At 39.4% G+C, this 19610-nt stretch overlaps 1 protein-coding gene across 2 annotated transcripts in view; it reads left to right on the top strand.

The window, feature by feature from the left end:
- PLA2R1 (phospholipase A2 receptor 1) overlaps positions 1–19610 on the top strand; it is a 130533-nt gene that overhangs the window by 44649 nt on the left and 66274 nt on the right. For both annotated transcript variants that reach the window (XM_049888787.1, XM_049888786.1), the window contains exons 5-10: positions 782–895; positions 1370–1513; positions 4919–5116; positions 6738–6895; positions 10932–11030; positions 15311–15423. In XM_049888787.1, coding sequence (XP_049744744.1) covers positions 782–895; positions 1370–1513; positions 4919–5116; positions 6738–6895; positions 10932–11030; positions 15311–15423 — 826 coding nt within the window. The remainder of the gene's footprint in view (positions 1–781; positions 896–1369; positions 1514–4918; positions 5117–6737; positions 6896–10931; positions 11031–15310; positions 15424–19610) is intronic.

Below are 19610 nucleotides of genomic sequence, written 5' to 3'. Positions count from 1 at the left end.
TTTAAAATTCAGGTACACAAAAAGAAAAATACCCCATAACTCTACCATTTCAATAATCATATTTTTCTGCACCAGTGTGTCAGTGCACGTGAACATACATTGTACCTATAGCAAAAACGGTAAAGAATCCAAACATGGAGAGCTGTGGTGCAGTGGCTAGGAGCAGAGACTACAGAGTCAGCCTGCTCTAAAACCTTCTCCTCTCCAACGATGATAAAGAAATAGCCTCTCGTTTGCACTGAGCATGGCCTTCATATTAAATCCTCTCCCTTAGTGTTGTTTGTTTCACTTCTTTTCCCAACCTGCAACAGATCCTTCTGGGTACTCCAATCCTTTGAATTATGTTCCTTTTGGTGAGAAAGCTTCTACTAGAACTCAACACTGGACCGCCCCTTCCCTTCTCTGCTTCATATACCTCGACACTTCCTTCCCTACCCTCTAAAACTCTTAAGTCCGTGAGTTCACACAATAAGGTTGCCTCAAATTTGTAACCTTGCGTCCTTGTAGATTGATGGCCATTGAAAGCCACCATCTCTGGATGCTTGGATTAAGCGCTTCACAACGAAAGAACTGCTGCCGGTGAGCCTTTCAGGAGAAGGCTGTGTTTCTCAAGACAGTGGCGCTTGCTTTGTTACTCTGAAACACCAGGGCCTGAGATGGTAACACCTAAACTTTCCTGTCATTGACTGGGATTAATTTATGACTCTATGTTCCCAGAATAAGAAAACGAGAAAGAAATGTAACATTTTTTTTTTTTTTTTAAATCTGTAATTCTATTCAGAGCATTTAAGCGGTGAAGCAGTGGCAGTGTGGATAGGTCTGAATCAGCTGGATGAAGATGCAGGCTGGCAGTGGTCAGATGGAACACCGCTCAGTTATCTGAACTGGAGTCCAGGTACCCTGAACAATTTTTAACCTGTGATATGTAGCATCATACTGCAGCCTTCAATAGGAGCATTTCCCATGTATATACACGTTATTCTGAAAGTGCCTTATAAGCATTTTTTAAGCCCCACTGAATTCCTATGACGCAAGCTTTTCTAGACAAGAAAATGGAAGCCAAGATGTAAGATTTGGGTCGGAGTCACGATTCCAGTCAGTTGTTTTAAAAATAGCAACATGTTGCAAAGTACTTCTCTACTTAAAACGATAAAACCAGCTCTTTTGTGATCTTTGAGAAATCATGGAGTTCTCATTCCAGGACTTTGACTGTGAAAGTATAGATAAAATAATGTCTTATAGAATTTACTACATATGGCAAAGAGAAGGGCCGCCCTTTTGCTATTAAAACTACATTTCAATATACATGTATTACACTAATGATATTTGCATCTAATGTTAAAAAGAAACACGCGCATTGTATTTTCAGACATAAACTTTGAGCCATTTGTTGAATATCACTGTGGGACATTTAACTCATTCATGCCAAATGCCTGGAAGAGTCGGGATTGTGAGTCTGCCTTGCCTTATGTATGTAAAAAATATTTAAACCACACTGATCACGAAGTAGTTGGTAAGTGTTTATAAGTTGTTCTTATGCGTTGCTTAATTGCCCTCTGAACATATTCAAATTTTTTTCTTGCGAATAATTAATCATTTAAACTTAGCTAAGGCTGGTTTGTATTTCTATGAATAAAAACACATAGCTGGATAATATCTGTTATTCCAAAGGTACCAGAAACCCTGGTGGTGTAGTGGTTAAGTGCTACAGCTGCTACCCAAAGGGTTGGCAATTCGAATCCGTGAGGTGCTCCTCGGAAGCTCTGTGGGGCAGTTCTGCTCTGTCCTGTAGGGTCGCTATGAGTCAGGATTGACTCGACAGCACTGGGCTTGGTTTTTTTGGGTTTCCAAAGGTACCGTGAATTAAGAAAATACAATTAGGTTTTTACTAAAAACTAATCTACAATCGATCATGGAGATGGCGCAGGACCAAGCAATGTTTCCTTCTGTTGCACATAGGGTTGTCACAAGTCAGGGGCTGACTCGACAGCCAAGCCTGTTGCCATCAAGTGGATTCTGACTGATAAGGACCCTATAGGACAGAGAACTGCCCACAGAGTTTTCAAGGAGTGCCTGGTGGATTTGAACTGCCAACCTTTTGGTTAGCAGCCAGAGCACTTAACCACTACATCACCAGGGTTTCCATAAAACATTTTATTCACTCTTTTTTATTTTTAATTTGCATTCTTAGTCATTCTGCATTTTAACAACATACACTTCCTTTTCTATTCTAGTTTTGAGTTTGATTTATGGTTCCCCTAGAAATTAAATGCATCAGAAAATAATTTAAAAAATTCTTTACTTCATTGAGTTTCTACCATACCCCATATCTCTTATTAGTGACACCCCTCCTCCCCATAACATACAAAACTTTCAGATGTAATTAAGACTTAATACCTAATTACAATCTAGTACCTGAAGTCCAATTATTTCTGTTACGTAAGGTCTATTGCTTTTTTCTAGTTTCTGTGGGAATTAATGCTATAGCTCAGAAAGTAGAGATAAAAACAGAGCATTTTTAAAAGAAGCATCATTAGAAACCACTTTAGATTTAAAATATTAAGCTAAATTATCATTTTTAAATATTGCTCCTTATAATTAGGTTTTAGCTTTCTTTTTCCTTCAAATAGCCAAGCTTAGGGGTATTGTAGAATATGCAGGAAAAAAAAAAAAGGATCTTGTTTTTTTTTATGTAGCTATTATTTATTTCAAGGATTTGCTGAAATCGCTACAGGCAGTTATTATCCTTCTCTCTCTCTCTTCCTTCTTTCATCTTCCTCCTTTGTTTCTTCTTTTTTTTTTTTTCTTTGTTTCCTTACCTCTTCCTACACTCCCTCCTACCACCCTTCTTTACTTCTGTTTTAGTTATTCTTCTGACGTACTAACTGAGGTCAAAGGCTAACCCGACCCATTGCCGTCAAGTCAATTCCAACTCGTAGCGACTCAAGTCGACTCATAGCGACTCTATAGGACAGAGTGGAACTGCCCGCATAGAGTTTCCAAGGAGCGCCTGGTGGATTCAAACTGCTGGCCTTTTGGTTAGTTGCTGTAGCTCTTAACCACTACACCACCAGGGTTTCCAAGACTAGAAATGTTAAACTAAACTTACCTGGATTATATCTTGTTGCTTCAAGTTCAACAGATTCTTTTGGTCCAGTGTTTTCAAACTGTGTTCCCAGGATTCCTGAGTTCCTTGCTTGGCCTGTTCTTCCTTCAATCAGAGTGGTCCCTCTTTTATCTTACCTTTACAGTGACATATAAAATATTCCATTTTTAAAAAGGGTTCCATGACTTCTTTTTTAGGTTGTAAAACCACTGAAGTAGATGATATCTTAACGTTCTAACATTCTCTGTGATTGTAATTGCTATCTGAGTCCTAGAAGCAATTTAAAAGAATCTGTCCTCATTCCCAAAAGCAGTGAAGTTGTATCTAACCAAACTAGTGGTTAAGGGAGGCATCGAGCTGTGGTTTAGTGAAATAAAGTAAAAATGCTATTATCAGGTCAGGGACAAGCTCCCGGAGGAGAACCAAAATGTGTCATGCACACCACCACCTTCCCCTACAGTGTTCAAAGCATGATGGAATTATTTTCCTCTAGTCCAGCAATGCCCAACCCAGAGGGACACCACCAGGCTGTCACACTGGCACTCAAGATGAGTCCTGTTTGTCATCCTTCCTGTAAAGGAAGTGACCACGGTTTCAGGCTTTTTTTTAGCAGAGCATAAATACCTACACCTCTGTCATAAATGGCGAAAGCTATGGCTACTAACCAAAAGGTCAGCAGTTTGAATCCACCAGGCGCTCTTCGGAAACCCTGTGGGGCAGTTCTACTATGTCGTATAGGGTCGCTATGAGTCGGAATCAACTCAACGGCAGCAGATTTGGTTTTTGGTTTATCTTAATTACCTAGTGCTGCAGTAACATAAAGGAGCCCTGGTGGTACAATGGTTAAATGCTGGGAGGCTAACCAAAAGGTTAGCAGTTCAAATCCACCAGCTGCTCCATGGGAGAAAGATGTGGCTGTCTGATTCCACAAAGATTACAGCCTAGGAAACCATATGGGTCAGTTCTACTCTATTTTATAGGGTTGCCATGAGTTGGAATCGACTTGACAATAATGAGTTTAGAATGGGTTTGGGCTGTAACAGAAGTACCGCAAGTGTATGGCATTAACAGAAGTCTATTTTTTCACAGTTCTGGAGGCTCAAAGTCCAAATCAGGGTCTCAGCTGTGTTGATTCCTTCCTTTTCAGTAGCCTCAAGTGTTCCTTGGCAATCTTAGCATGGCGCCTGTCTTTCTCCGTGTGCATGTCTCTGTGTCTAAATTGCTCAGGAGAGATTCGATTTAGAACCCACCCTACTCTGTTAGAATCTAATTAACATAAAGAAAATCCTATTCCCAAACAGGATTACGTTCGAAGGTATAAGGGTTAGAATTCCAGCACATATTTTGGGGGACACAATTTAATCCGTAATGCTCTCCCACATACTATATATAAAATCTTTGGAATACCATATGAATTGCCTTCCTTAATATTCTTTTTCTTTTTTTTTTAGTTTAAAATGGTCCTGAAAATGGACAACTTTAACTATTAAAGTTTATATCTAGTCCTGACTCTCCACTTCGGTTGTTTGACTTCTGGCAAGTCTCTTTACCTCTGTGGACCTCAGCTATCCCATCTTGAAAATGAACCATTGAGATTAGATTAGATCCTTCTCAACGCTGAAGATCTAGAATTTTATGATCTCTATGTCATTGCGTTATGTTTCTGTGTTTTGTTTTTTTTTTATGTCATTGCGTTATGTTTCTGTGTTTCGAATTTTTCAAGTAACCATATATTGATAGCAATTTATCATTAAGGGTAACAAGTAATGCTAAAATAATTGTGAAAAAATGGCATTGTTTTGTTGGTTTAAGGAGAAAAGGATGTTTGGAAATATTATGCTACACGCTGTGAGCCTGGCTGGAATCCCTACCATCGTAATTGCTACAAACTACAGAAAGAAGAGAAGACCTGGAATGAGGCTTTGCATTCTTGTCAGTCTGATAATGGCGCATTGACAAGCGTAGCTTCGCTAGCAGAGGTGGAGTTTCTTGTAACCCTCCTTGGAAATGGTGAGCGTCAACTTCCTTTAATTTAAGAAGCGTGAAATATAATGTAGTAACTATTTTTATTAGTGCAATTGAAAAGAAATTTAAGCTATTTAAAAGTGATTATGGCATAGATGCCTGAAGTTTCTAAATATTTTCCAGGAGTGAAAATTCATTGGATTTTTACAAAATACATGTTTAGAAACTTTTTAACATCTTCATATATTCCGGATATAGTAGACGGTTTTTAATGCTTTTTAAAAAGGGGCAAAGGATCATTTTCTGAAACGTATAATAAAAAACTTGGACCTGTAATTTAGATTTATGGCCACTAGATAGCAATAGTGTGCTGTCATGTAATCCAAGCACTAAAGGGAACTCCTTAGGCAAATGTAGAACTGCCACATACGGTTATGGCAAATTGTTGAATTTAAATAACTTTAACCAGTGAAAATGAATAATTTATTTGATGCAGTGGTTTTTCAAGCTGTGTCTAGTGTTCAGAAGTTCCAAGCTCCTGGGCCTTCACCCGGCTTTAGCCCATGAGGATACCTCTGCTCCTACTTGTTTATGTATTTAACACAGAATTCTGCTGAAAAATAGAAATCACTGACTTAGAGCAAATTTTTTAAAATGAAAAAAATCCCCAAATGGTACTCTGATAACTTTCCAATGTTAGGCTTTAGTTTGGAGTGACAACAAAAATCCTTCTCTGTAATTTTTCATCACCCTTTGCATCTGGGATTAAAAGAATCCTGTGGGTACCTCTTTCTCAACCCCAAAACCCACTGAAATCCAGTTCATTTCAACTCTTAGTGACCCTGTAGGACAGAGTAGAACTGCCCCCATAAGGTCCCCAAGGCTGTAAATCTTTACCGGAGCAGACTGTCACAGCTTTCTCCCGTGGAAGAGCTGGAGGGTTTGAATTGCTGACCTTTCAGTTAGCAGCTGAGCGCTTAACTACTATGCTACCAGGGCTCATCCCTGTCTCGACCAGGAGGCTTTAAAGTCCCTCTCAGCCACCTAGAATCTTTTCATTCTACCTAGGTTGTCATTCTACTCTGTCCTATAGGGTCGCTATGAGTCAGAACTGACTCGATGGCAGTGGGTATGGGTAGGCTGTCAAGCTTGATTTACTTTTCTAGTAATCCTATTGCTCCCATTTCAATGCTTCTAAGAGCTTTTGCTCTTCTTCCCCCTGAGGGAAAAAAGACAAAGAAAAAAAAATGTATCTTAAAGCTAGACTATCATTAAGACCTTTTTTTTTTTAATGTACTTTTCCTAGCCCAATGGACCTTCCTGTTTTTCCTTTCCCTAGGCAGAAGCAAAGCCAGACTATTCAGATCTGCTTTACATACAATAACAGGAACTAATTAGAGTCCCAGGGATCTGTCTTCCTTAAGCTTTGTCCTTGCTTTAACTTCAGCTGCTACCCTGCCTCGCTTACAAGGCCTGTATCACACAGATCGGAATATTATGGGGGGGTGGGGGGGAAGGCTTGAACAGGTATTTTAAACCAAGACTTAAGCAGGTTTCATCACATGAAAAATAAGGAGATCACACTCAAAGTGGTAATAGTTCTAGTGCAGCACCCCGTTTGCAGATAATAGGATTCCTGAAAGTAATTTACATTTATCTCTTACAGAAAATGCATCAGAAACATGGATTGGTTTGAGCAGCAGTAAAATTCCAGTGTCCTTTGAATGGTCTAATGGCTCCTCAGTCACCTTTACTAATTGGCACACACATGAGCCCCAAATTTTTCCAAATAGAAGCCAGCTATGTGTCTCAGCAGAGCACCCGGTAAGTTCATTCATTCATTCAATGCTCATTTCGCTGGGCTGGTATTGAGGGCCACCTGTGCCAGGGACGTGGGTTGCGGCAGGGACCAAGACAGGCACAGTCCCTGCTCCTGATGGGGCTTCCATGCTCGGCAGTGAACGAGTGCACACAGAACAAAGAAAAAACATGACAAATATAGTTGTGAAATGATTGCTTGGGGAAATAGTTGACATGATAGTGATGGGGCAGCTACTTTAGACAGGACAGTCACGGAAGTCTCTCTGAAGGGGTGACATTTAAGCTGGGACTTAAAAGAATGAGAAGGATCCAACCTCCTGAAGAGCAGGGGGAAGAACATTCCAGGCAGAGGGGCAGCAAGTGCCACGCCCAAAGGCCTGCTGTACTTGTTAATCAAAAAGGAGGCCATTGTGGCCTGAGGGTATGAACGGTGAGGTTTGGTAGAAGGTGGGGCAGAAGGAATGCAAAAACGCCAGGCTTACCTGCCTTGGTATTAAAAAAAAAAAAATGCCTTGAGCCAATTAGGACTCCTAGTGACAGAGTAGAACTGCCTCACTGAGTTTCCGAGAAGTGCCTGGTGGATTTGAACTGCCGACCTCTTGATTAGAAGCCGTAGCTCTTAACCACTATGCCACCAGGGTTTCCAGCCTTGGTGTGTGAACCACTTAAGGGATTTAATGAGATGTTGGTGGTTCAGTGATGGAATTCTCACCTTCCATTCCTGGCCAATGCACTTCGTGCTCAGCTGCCACTTGTCTGTCAGTGGAGGCTTGTCTGTTGCTATGAGGCTGAACATGTTTCAGTGGAGCTTCCAGACTAAAACAGACTAGGAAAAAAAGGCCTGACGATCTACTTCTGAAAATCATCCAATGAAAACTCTACGGATCTCAATGTGCAAGGGTCACCGTGAGTTGGGGGCTGACTCCATGACAGCTAACAACAAAGGGCTTTGAGGAGATGGATGGTATGATCTGATTTACATTTTAGAAAGTAACTGAAAAAATAAAAGAAAGAAGAAAGTATCTGTGGCTGCTACATAGAGAGTGGATTGGGGAGGGATAATATGGAAGTAGAGAAACCAGTTTGGTGGCTAGTCCAGAAGTTGAATTAGGGTCATGAAGATGGAGAGACTTCGGCAGATTCAAGGATCCTTTGGAGGACAAGACTTGCTGCTAAATTAGATCTGGCAGGTGAGAGAGAGGTAGATTTTGGCTTGAGCATCTGGGTGGATGGTAGTGCCATTACCGACCAAGGTGGAGATGAGGGGAAGAAGTGAGGTTTGGAAAACAAGTCTGATTAACACAAAAAGATTTCAACAGTGTGCATAACCTCTTTGAAAATGGTGAATCAATGGAAAACCTCATTCATTTCTTCACGTGAATGTGGCCTTAACATTACCATTATCCCTCTGTTTAAGTCACTTATTTATCTAAAACATCTGACTATACAGAGCTACTTAAATCCAAAGAGATGTAAAGGGTTTATTGTATGTTTTAAACAGACTTAGTTTCCTTGACCATAGAGCTTCTGAACTGTAATAAACTCGCTGAGATTAGGAGGCTATTGGTGTTTGGTAGAGGGCCTTTTTCTAACCACCAGGATCCCATATCGGGTTCCCCCAAGGAGTGGTTTATTAAATGTTACTTAAGTAACTTACCAAGTAATTGTGTCAACTAGACATCAAAAGTCTCTAAGCAGTTATTTTATAACACATTTTGTTGTTTTATTTTTTAAGGCTGGCATGGACATATGCCACTTCAAATCTAAATGCTAAGGCAGTGTATCGGAGTCATATTTGAGGAGGGAGAAAGAATGACCTCTCTAGATGTCTGCCATGGGTCTACAAGTTTGCCCTTGGGTTGTTCTGACTCATAGTAACCCCATGTGTGTCAGAGTAGAACTGTGCTCCACAGGGTTTTCAGTGTCTGAGCTTTTGGAAGTAGATCACCAAGGCTTTCTTCTAAGGCTCTTCTGGGTAGATTTGAACCACCAACCTTTCAGTTAATAGCCAGGTACTTAACCATTTGCAGCACCCAGCGACTCCATCTTGGGTAAAGACCAGCTGAAATACACCATAGTTTATTCTTTAGTATTTAATTCTTTATTGGTTTTAATATAATTAAGATGATCTTAATTTCCTATGGATATTCTCCCTTTTTATTTGACGGACATGGGTATCCGATTTAGCACATTTATAAAACAGGAGTCAACATTTGGACGACATTACTTTTAAGAGAGTAAGGAAAACCAAAAACTAAACCCGTTGCCGTTGAGTTGATTCCGACTCATAGTGACCCTATAGGATAGAGTAGAATTGCTCCATAGAGTTTCCAAGGAGCACCTGGTGGATTCGAACTGCTGACCTTTTGGTTAGCAGCCACAGCACTTAACCACTACGCCACCAAGGAAAGGTATTAATTTTACTGAATGTGCCAGACAATGCTATTTTAAGTGGGATATGTGTTGTGGTCTCTTTTGTGGCAACTCAGTAACACCTTAACTAGTAGATGCTTAGAAATGAACATTTATTTCCATTAAGTAGAACTTAATTCGAATATAACGATTATAATAAATAAGTTACCTAATCATAGTTGACATGGAAATTTGAATGTGAGAGCCAAGGAAACTATTTCATTTATTCATTCATTCATCTATCCAACTATCCTATAAACTGGCTGGTTTGCTGGGAGACCCCATGAGAGAAGGGTGCAGGGCTTCTCTTACAGATTAAGGCATCAGCCTCCAGATAGTATGCTTCTGAGGGTGATGGAAGGGCTCCGTATTCCTCTAAAACCCTGGATGCCTGAGATACCGCCTAACTTTGAATTGTGTGGTTTTAGGCTAAGGTTCTGATTTGTGTTAAAATTAGAAATCCTTTAGAAGAATAAAATTGTAATCTGTTAGCTGTTACAGTTACTGCATCTCATTATTAATGAAGGCTCCAAAAGCAGCCTTCAGTAGAACCAGGAGAAGACATTAAGATGTTTGCCTGTCATACAAAGAGGAGGTTGGAAGAAAAGCCTGGCAATCTGCTTCCGAAAGCCTTGAAAACCTTATGGAGCACAGTTCTACTCTGCAGTCAACTTGTCAGCAACTAACAACAACAATGCCAACCTCTTAGGAACGTTGAGAAAATATATGAAAATCACCTGACATTAAGCCTAGCCCGTGGCAGATTATCAAGAAAAACCGGTTCCTCCCCTCCTGCCCACCCAATCCGGAATTGCATACCTTGGAATTATCTATACTTTGGCACTGGCAAGAGAGTGAAACCTTTCACTCAGAGAGAGTGTCAGCCCTTTCCTATGATATTGCAGGGTCCTCAGATATTATCCCATTCTGAAACACTTATTTATTTGTTTGTTTTTTTATTAAGGTGAAATTCACATAGCATACAATTAGCTGTTTCAGAGTGTTCAAACTGGTGGCAATTTGTGCATTCACAGTGTTGTGTAACCACCACTTTTCTCAAATTTCAAAACTTTTTCTTCACCCCAGGAGAATACCCTGTGCCCATTGAGTAATTACTGCCCACCCCACCCCCAATCCTCTGGCAACCACTAATCTACTTTCTGTTTCTATAGGTGTGCCTACTCTGGATATTTTAGCTAAAGGAATCATACAACATGTGGCCTTTTGTGTCTGGCTTCTTTCATTTGGCCTAATGTTTTAGAGGTCCGTCCAAGTTGTAGCATGTGTCAGTACTTTATTCCTTTTTATGGCTCAGTAATATGCCATTGTATGCATGTGCCATAAATCAACCATTTATCCATTCATCCCTTGATGGATATTTGGGTTCTTTTCAACTTTTGGCTATTATGAATGATGCTGCTATAAACATAGTTTCTGTGTGGACATGTGTTTCCATTTCTCTTGGGTACATACCTAGGAGTGAAATTGCTGGGTCATTTAGTAATTCTGTGTTTAACCTTTTGAAAAACACATAATATTATTCGTACTTTTACTTATAGTAATTGGTATTGCCAATGGCATCAGTAATGGAGTGTATTCATTCATCTTGTAACAATTTTCCTTTTAGGAGGGACACTGGAAAGTTAAAAATTGTGAAGAAACACTTTTTTACATTTGTAAAAAAGCAGGCCATGTCCTTTCTGATACCGAATCAGGCTGTCAAGAGGTAAGTGCTTTTAACCTTGCAATTTATCTACAGGAACTTTTCGTAACTAGAATCATTTAGCCACCATCACTTTAAGGTGAATCTTTCTCCCTCCTGCCCTCCCTCTTTTTTCCCCTCTGTCTTTTTCCTTCCCTCTTCTTTCTCTGTCTTCCTTCTCTTTCCTCCTTCCTTTTTCTTTCTTCTCTCCTTCTCTTTTTCTTCCTTTCTTCCTCCCTTTGCTCCTTCCTTCCTTCTCCGCCTTCTTCCCTCCCTCCCTTCTTTCCTCCCTCCTTCCTTCCTCCTTTTTTTCTGTGGGTTACTTTTAACAAACCAGCAATTACCAGTTTAGAGGCATATGAAGGATTTACAGCTCTGGGAAAGCTACTTTTATAGGTCATTTTCTTACCAGCCATTTTGAGCTAAAACTATGTTTCTTTTGAGATTAAAAAAAAAATGTAAATTATCCTGTTGTACCATCTGTACAAACAATGACGGTCACATGATGTCCTGTCTCACACATGGTTTTCATAATTTTGAAGTTGGATGTCTGAGTAAAAAGTCGTGCATTCCTTTGGGTCAGAGAGTGAATTTCTGCACCAAGAGTCTTGCCTTCCTTTTCACTTTAATTAGACTTAAATATTTAAATAGGATACAATAACAGAGAGGAATTCATTTTTTGCAATATATTTACTAACTGGGAAACGGATAATAAAAGATTATTTAAGCTTAATATTTTAAGGATTGTAATGCCGCTAACCAAAAGGTCGGCAGTTGGAATCCACCAGCTGCTCCTTGGAAACCCTATGGGGCAGTTCTACTCTGTCCTATAGGGTCAATATGAGTTGGAATTGACTTGACGGCAACGGAGTTTTTTTTATTTGTTTGTTTTTAAGTAATAAAAAATCTTTGATATGTTACATTTAAACTTAAAAGGTAGAAGATCATCTGTTTTAAATTTCCTGAAATATATTCAATATTCTGTAGTAAAGCAAAAACCTAGAAGCCACCAGTGTCCTCACAAATTTATGCAATTCTGTATTAAATATTTTCTCTTCTAACCAAATTATTTATGTTCCAGAAACTGCATTGTATTCATTAATCAATGCGTAAACATGAACAATTCTTCACACTCTACAGCTGGACAATACCCATTCCATCACTGACTGGTCACCAAATAGTTCATCTCATGACTGCAATTCCTGAATGAGTTCTAGCTGATCACCTATCTAATCTCTTTCTCATCAGAGATGTTGGTTGCTGTTCTGTACAAACTTTTGGTTACTGGTTCCCTTTCAGAACAGCATTACCAGTGTTTAAAGATTGTAAGCCCAGAGATGGTTCTCCAGCGTTATGGTAAAATTCCCGTTAGTTTCAATACGCATCCATCTATGAATATGGTTTTTACCAGTTCTTTCAGCGATTTGCTTCAATGCAATTCTCTAAACAGTCTGCACATGCAAAGTCAATTTATAATCTCAGTCTTGATAACTTTAAAGGAAGAGTATTTTTTTTTCCTCTAAGTCCCTTGTTTAGGATTGGACAATATGAAAAATTGCTCAGAATTGTCATTATCACAATTTCATTTAAAAATGAAATGGCATCTAGTGTACAAAGGATATTAACCAGTATAATCAATTGCTCTTTTTATTTTCATTGAGTGGACAAAGGCTTAGAGTAAAGAGTCTTAGTTTTTCTGGTTATTAGTAGGGTACGATTTATTTATTTTTTATCCGTTCGTATATATATTGCTAAAGAGTCTCTGACCTAAAAACTACCTATGAAGAGGAAATGTTTTGTCAGAAAGGTCAATTTGTCAGCCTTCCTCAGCCTATGCTTCCAAGTACAAAAGCAGTCTCACTTCCTTGCCCCTAATACAGGCTGGTCCTCACAAGGCTCTGCCTGGAGCTGTCAGTTACTTCTGGCAGAGAAGGTTGCAGGTAGAAGTGAAACAGAGGCCTGTGCCTGTATGATTATAGAGCCACCGTTCATAGGTCCCAGAGCTGACCACGGAGCTGCTGTTCTGCATTTTTGTCCGAGGGCCAAGTCTTGCTTTCTTCCTCGCTAAAAGCCCAGGCAGTTAGTTTAGGAAAAATCTTTACAACAAAATACAACAGTCATGTGCCGCATAGTGTCCTTTCTGGCAACTCCGACCACATACATGTCCGTGGTCTCAGAAGAATCTATTTTTCTTTTAAAGGGAAAGCAGGTCTCCTTTTGCTTATTATTTGCCGCTCATGACTTTAGAAACCCCAAACGCCCAGAGTGAATGAGCAGCGGGGATCCAGGGAGCACCCCAATCCCTGCAGCGCCTCCCCCTCCGCCTTCTCCTCCTTCCCCGGGGTTCGCTCCAGCGCAGGGCAGGGCCTGCCGCAGCCCCTCCACTCCTGCCTCGGGCGGGTGTCCGGCCCAGAGTGCTCCCCGGCTCTGGCTCCTGGCTACGGCTGCACAACATTTGGAAGAGGCCACACCAATAGTGCAGCTGCAGCCGGGCCTCCACCTTCAGCCGGGCTCCCCGCACCCGCACACCAGCTCCCGGTCCGCACCCCCACTGCCCCACGTGCACAAACTACAGATCTGGCTGCCGGGGGATACAGCTCTCAGGCTTTGTCTGGTGGGCTCCCATAAGGTTTTAATATAATAGGCTTTAGGGGATTGGACTGCCTGTATCTAATATGGTGTTCGCACTATGTCCAACTCACATAATGTCCTACTTCACAGAAGTATTGTGGATGTTAAGCAATGCATCGTGTGTATATTTTGGCTCTTCTCTATCTGGAAGCATTATAATCCAGCCAAGACCGTCTTGGATTGCACCAGAATTGGGCTCTAGGCCCGTCCACTAGTGTGTGAGGGTATCTAAATCCCTAATCGCAACAAATCTCAGTGAGATAACATGAGGTAATCAATGGGGGTGGGGAACAACCTGTTGCCATTGAGTCAATTCCAACTCATAGGAAAAAATGCAATGTTACGTAGATGTACATGTCCTCTTTACTCAAATGACTCATAATCATGAAAAAAAAAAATTGCCATCGAGTTGATTCCAACTCATAATGAGCCTATAGGACAGAGTACAACTGTCCCATAGGGTTTCCAAGGCTGTAACCTTTACAGAAGCAGACTGCCACATATTTCTCCTACAGAGTGGCTGGTGGGTTAAAGCTGCCAACCTTTCTTTTGGTTAGTAGCTGAGTGCTTAACCACTGTGCCACCAGGACTTTTTCATAATTATAAAAAAGAAAGAAACCCAAACTCATCCTGGAGTGGATTAGAACTGCCCCATAGGGTTTCCAAGGAGTGTCTGGTGGATTCAAACTGCTGGCCTTTTGGTTAGCAGCAAAAGTCTTAACCACTATGCCACCAGGGTTTCCATAATCATAATAGGTAAGAGTAACTGCACACTTACCTAGACCCTGGCCCTGTTCTAAGGTCTCTTCCTGCATTGTCTCCCTTTGACTCTCAGAACAACTCCATGGATACTATTACCCCTTTTTTACGGATGAGAAAAACTAAGATGCTGAGGGATTGACTAAGGGCACATGGTGGTGAAGCATTCTGACTTCAGAGCCAACGTTTTTAGTTTCTACCTCCTGTAGGGACTATTTGTATGAAATTCCATAAGTCTGAAGACTGTGTGTGTATGTGTGTTCATTTGCTTTTTTCCTCTAAATTTTATTGCTGCTGTTGAGAATATACACTAATTCGACAGTTTCTACATGTACAATTTAGTGACACTGATTATATTCTTCAAGTTGTGCAACCATTCTCACCCTCCTTGTCTGAGTTGTTCCTCCCTCATTAGCATAAACTCCCTGCCCCCTAAGGTTCCTGTCTAATCTTTTGAGTTGCCATTGTCAATTTGATCCCGTATAGGTAGTTCTTAAAAAGTATGATGCTCAAAACAGATCTTTTTTACTAGTTAAGCTAAATTATTGTTTGGTTTTAAGATGGCTTCAGGGGATATTTTTGGTTTAAGGCTTAAAGATTATCTCAGGGCAATAGTTTCAGGGGTTCATCCACCCTCCATGACTCCAGAAAGTCTACAACCCATGAGAATTTGAAATTCTGTATTTTGGTCAGGATTCTTCTATGGAATCATTTGTAAAATGTTTTAAATGTAACAGTGACTGTAGCTAATATCATCACCAGATAAAATAAAGATACCAAGACAAAAATTCAAGGAGTTTGAGTGGGTCAGAGAAGAAAGTTATTTCGGTGGTAAATGAGAATACACAAAAAAAGTTATTTTGCCATATAACTAAATCAGATTTATCTCCTTAATTTCCTTTTTCTTTTTTAAGGGATGGGAGAGACACAGTGGGTTCTGTTACAAAATCGACACAGTCCTCCGAAGTTTTGACCATGCATCCAGTGGTTACTACTGTCCTCCTGCACTTGTAACCATTACAAACAGGTAAAATAATTTTCTAACAGAACCGCGACTGTCATGCTTTGACATGAGGGCTCTTAGAATGATAAAATCTAGCTACAACGAGTAACCTGTCAAAATCAAAAGCTCGTCATACATTATAGTATTAAATTATTTATTGAGTTGAATTGAAATCATGCAATGTTATTACTAAACTGATTTCGTGTAACATATACTATAATTTAAGATTACTTTTACATACCATAAAGATTTATTAATTATCTAACATTGCCAATATAGTCACTTGTATTAGGTTTTACCTTCTAACCGCTTATAATAGAAAAGAAATTTATTATTTAACGATTAAGTATTTTTTTGACAAAATGTGTGTGAAGTTTTTATTTGTTAGGTTTTTGTTTGGTTTTTTCATTTTTTGTAGAGGGTTTCAAATGCTTCCTCATTGCTTCGTAGGTTTATTTTTATTTAGATGTAGACTTTCTCTGTGCACAGGTGTCTTCCTGACATTAAGAGAGAAACTGTGTGCTTTTTACGCTCCAGTCAATTCCCAGCCTGCTACAGATGTGTAACAGGGGATAAAAATACCAGCCACGGATGTGACCTCAATGTTACTATCAATGCCAGGAGGACAGTGAAGGCTGGAGACTGGTTCCTCTATGTGACAACGGAAGCAGGACAGAACATTTGTTTTTTTGCCTAGGCCATTGCCTTTAAAAATATCCACTGAATACCAGGAAACAGGGTAACTAGTGCTGTAGTTTTATCTAAAGACCCTTCACATGTAAGTCTAATCTGTAGAGGGAGGAATTTCTGTGTGTTTTCTCTGGTCTCCCCAGATAGGAAGGCAACATTCGAAGTCACAACCATTTCCTTCTTCCTCTTACACTCTTACCTTCCTGTCTTCTTTCCTGTCCTTTTCCTCCACACAGTCCCCAGGAATCCACACACATGCATGTATGTGCATGCAGGCAAGTGCAGGTAAACACACACACACACAGAGGAATGGATGAATGGATTAGACAGCATTTGACAGAATAAATTCCCTAAGAAGTATTTTATGCCCAGGAGACACTTCCTCCAAGATATAGTACTACTTTTGCTAGATTTCAGAATTGTTTTTAGATCTACCTGTCTCCTTCCTGGATAAAACCATCAGGCAGAAGAAAGCTTTTATCTCCTCCACCTGGTAACCTGCTGAAATGACTTCAAGAGCGTCTTAGGTTGGGAGTCCTCCAGGCAGTGAGTCAAAATTGAACTTCATTCAAGAGCCTGACCAAAAAAGCTGTGCTTTCTTGTTAATTATAATTTAATTACATTTTTCACTGAAGAAAATAAGCCTAATCATTTCACTTATTTCTTATGTTTTATTCTTTCTATTTTTGTTGTTCAATTTCGAGTGCCTGTTACATACCTGGCACTGTGTTAACTACCTTGCAGATGTTATCTGACCACACAAAAATTAATAGTCAAGAGCTCATTAGAAAATTATTTATCGAGTACCTGTTTTTGTGAGAGGTGCCATATTAAACACAGACGTACTGTACAAAAGGAAAAAGGCATGGTGTAATTGTCCAGGTGCTATGTATAGTTAACACAACTGAAGCGATAGAACAGAAACACATGAAACAAGCAAAGAAGACTGAATAACACAGTAAATGAATAAACTCAAGGTAACATTTTTGATAGCCCATAAAGCCAAAGTGACCCAAGGTGAGGCAGAAATCTGTTAGCCCTAAAATGCTTCATATTCTAAGACCCCTTAGGGACCTCATACAAATGATGGAAAGTGTTTTATTTCCCCCCGAAATAAAGCTATGTTTCATTTTCCCCCAAACTGTATACAAGAGTACGTTATGAATACTTGAAATGTCTTCTCTGATAAACTGTATTCGACAGCCAGGAGTCCCGGGGTGGTGCCAACGGTTAACGTGCTGCTAAAACAAGTTGCTGTTGAATCACCTCCAACTCATGGCAACCCCACGTGTGTCAGAGTAAAACTGGACTCCATAGAGTTTTCAGTGGCTGCTTTTTCAGAAGTACATCGCCAGGCCTTTCTTCCAAGGTGCCTCTGGATGGACTTGAACCGCCAACATTATGGTTAGCAGCCAAGCGCAGTAACCATTTTCACCCCCCAACGAACATACACGTACACTATCCTGCAAACATAGCTACAGCCACAGCAGTGACTCTAACACAGGAATTGAGAGTTGAGGAAATTCTTGATTTTTATTAATTCAGACCCCACCAGATAAGAAAAAAGGATCCGTACTGCCCTGCTCTTTGAGTGACAGTACAGGTTTAAGAGTAAACCATCCAAATATTTTTCAATAGCATCTTTCGTCTTCGAAGGTTGGGCAGTAGGTGGAAACTCTTCTCAGATCCAGGAGTGTCCACTAGCAACCTTGGTAATCATTTCCTTCCATTACTGATTTCCTGTTTGAGTTAGGACACTCCTGTCACTCACCAGTACCCAAGCTTGTAGTTGCTAATTGATTTTCTACTCCTCTGCACAATTGACTGACAGGTTTGATGGGCACAATTAGAACCACCTGCTACAAATTACTTATTTCTTTTGTTATCTGGCAACTGCTTCTGATCTTGAACTTTTAGCACTCTGTGGGATAGAGAGGGGAAACAAAACGGACCCTTATTCCTGAAAAGCAGAATTCTACTTACTTGTTCACTGGTACAAAACTTTTTTAGACCTGGCAGCTTTGTTTCCAGACAGAACGTGAATGCAAAATCTGAGTTCCAAGGGTTCCATGGATGATTGTTTAAATGCACCTATATCTGTACCTTGAATCAGTTGGTCATGGAATATTGGTACAAGTAATCCACATGACATTTGATTGCATGAATTTCATCAAAAAATGAGAAGTCCTACAATAGCTCATTTTCTCCCAGATTTAAATGTGCATTATTTTCAAGCACTTTTACAGTTCTGCTATTCTCTGAAATGGCCATCACCTCCGAACACTTTGCAGTTAACTTTATTTTAAAATCACATTTTAGTTATCCTCTTTAAAATAACACAACAACATTCTCAATGGTACAAATTCAAGCAAGCCAGAAGAATACAGAGTAAAAAACAAAAGTGGCCCCTTTGTCTCTATCCCTTCTCCCTCTCCCATCAAACCCCCTCTTTTCACCAAAGGTGACCACCATTAATGGTTTGGAATTTGCTCTTGCAGGTTTATTTCTTGTGTCTATATTAAGTATATTTTCTGAGCCTGTATTCTCTTTCAAACTTTTACAAGAAACAATATCCAAAAACTTAATATTTCAAGTTCTTAAGGAATATCACCAGAAACTTCTTGCAATACTGTTCATGGTGTGTCTCACATTTTAAAACTACTGATATTTTATTTTCATTATTTAACAAAAAGACAAAAAACTGGTCATTTATATGGTTTTGGTTTTTTCACAATAAAGTAAGTTATTTGAAAATGGCATAAAAATATTAACAATTGTGCTGTTGGGAGAAATCCAGATTGTGGCTACTCAGTTCAAAGCCGAGTCCCTTCTAACTGGATCTCCAACCTTCTCATATGTAAGGGCTACCTCTATATTTTTTTAATTGAACTAGCTCTCTAGGAAAATTACTTCCAAACTTTGCCTTACTTTTTTTCAATCTCTAGTTTTAGGTAATACAAACAAAAGTATTATATGACTGCTGTCTGCTTAGTACTGTGTTATTCACAGACAAGAGACGTTCTTTTTTCAGTTACACATGTCACTGGCAAAACTGATAAAGAAATATAATGCTCAATTAGAGATTTAATCATAAAAACACCTCCTTTTTGAATGTGCATTTTTTGAAATGCAAAATGTTAATTCTAAAATGGAAACATTTGCTAAAATAGTATAAAAATTTGCTAAAGTAATATGCTAAAATTATTTATCTTTGTATTTTCTTTTTTAAAATTAAATTTTAATATTTAGCACCATGAGCAATGCCTTCTTTACTTGTCAAACTTATGAAAGGTCAAGACATAGTTTTCTTTCAGACTGAAAATATTTTTCTTGTTTAGACTGAAAATGCACACTTGATTTCTTAACTTTTTAAAGGAGTTTATTGGGAAAATTAATTTACTTCTGATTTTAAGAATTAGTCTCCTATAAAATTTGATCTTGTAAATAGGTAAACATAAGCAAAAAAAAAAATTATCATTTGTTTTTTGAAAGAATAACAATGTTTACCGAATTACTTAGAG

The sequence above is a fragment of the Elephas maximus genome, chromosome 6 (genome assembly GCF_024166365.1).
Source record: "Elephas maximus indicus isolate mEleMax1 chromosome 6, mEleMax1 primary haplotype, whole genome shotgun sequence".
Lineage (NCBI taxonomy): Eukaryota > Metazoa > Chordata > Mammalia > Proboscidea > Elephantidae > Elephas > Elephas maximus.
This window is presented reverse-complemented; position numbering and strand designations above follow the sequence as displayed.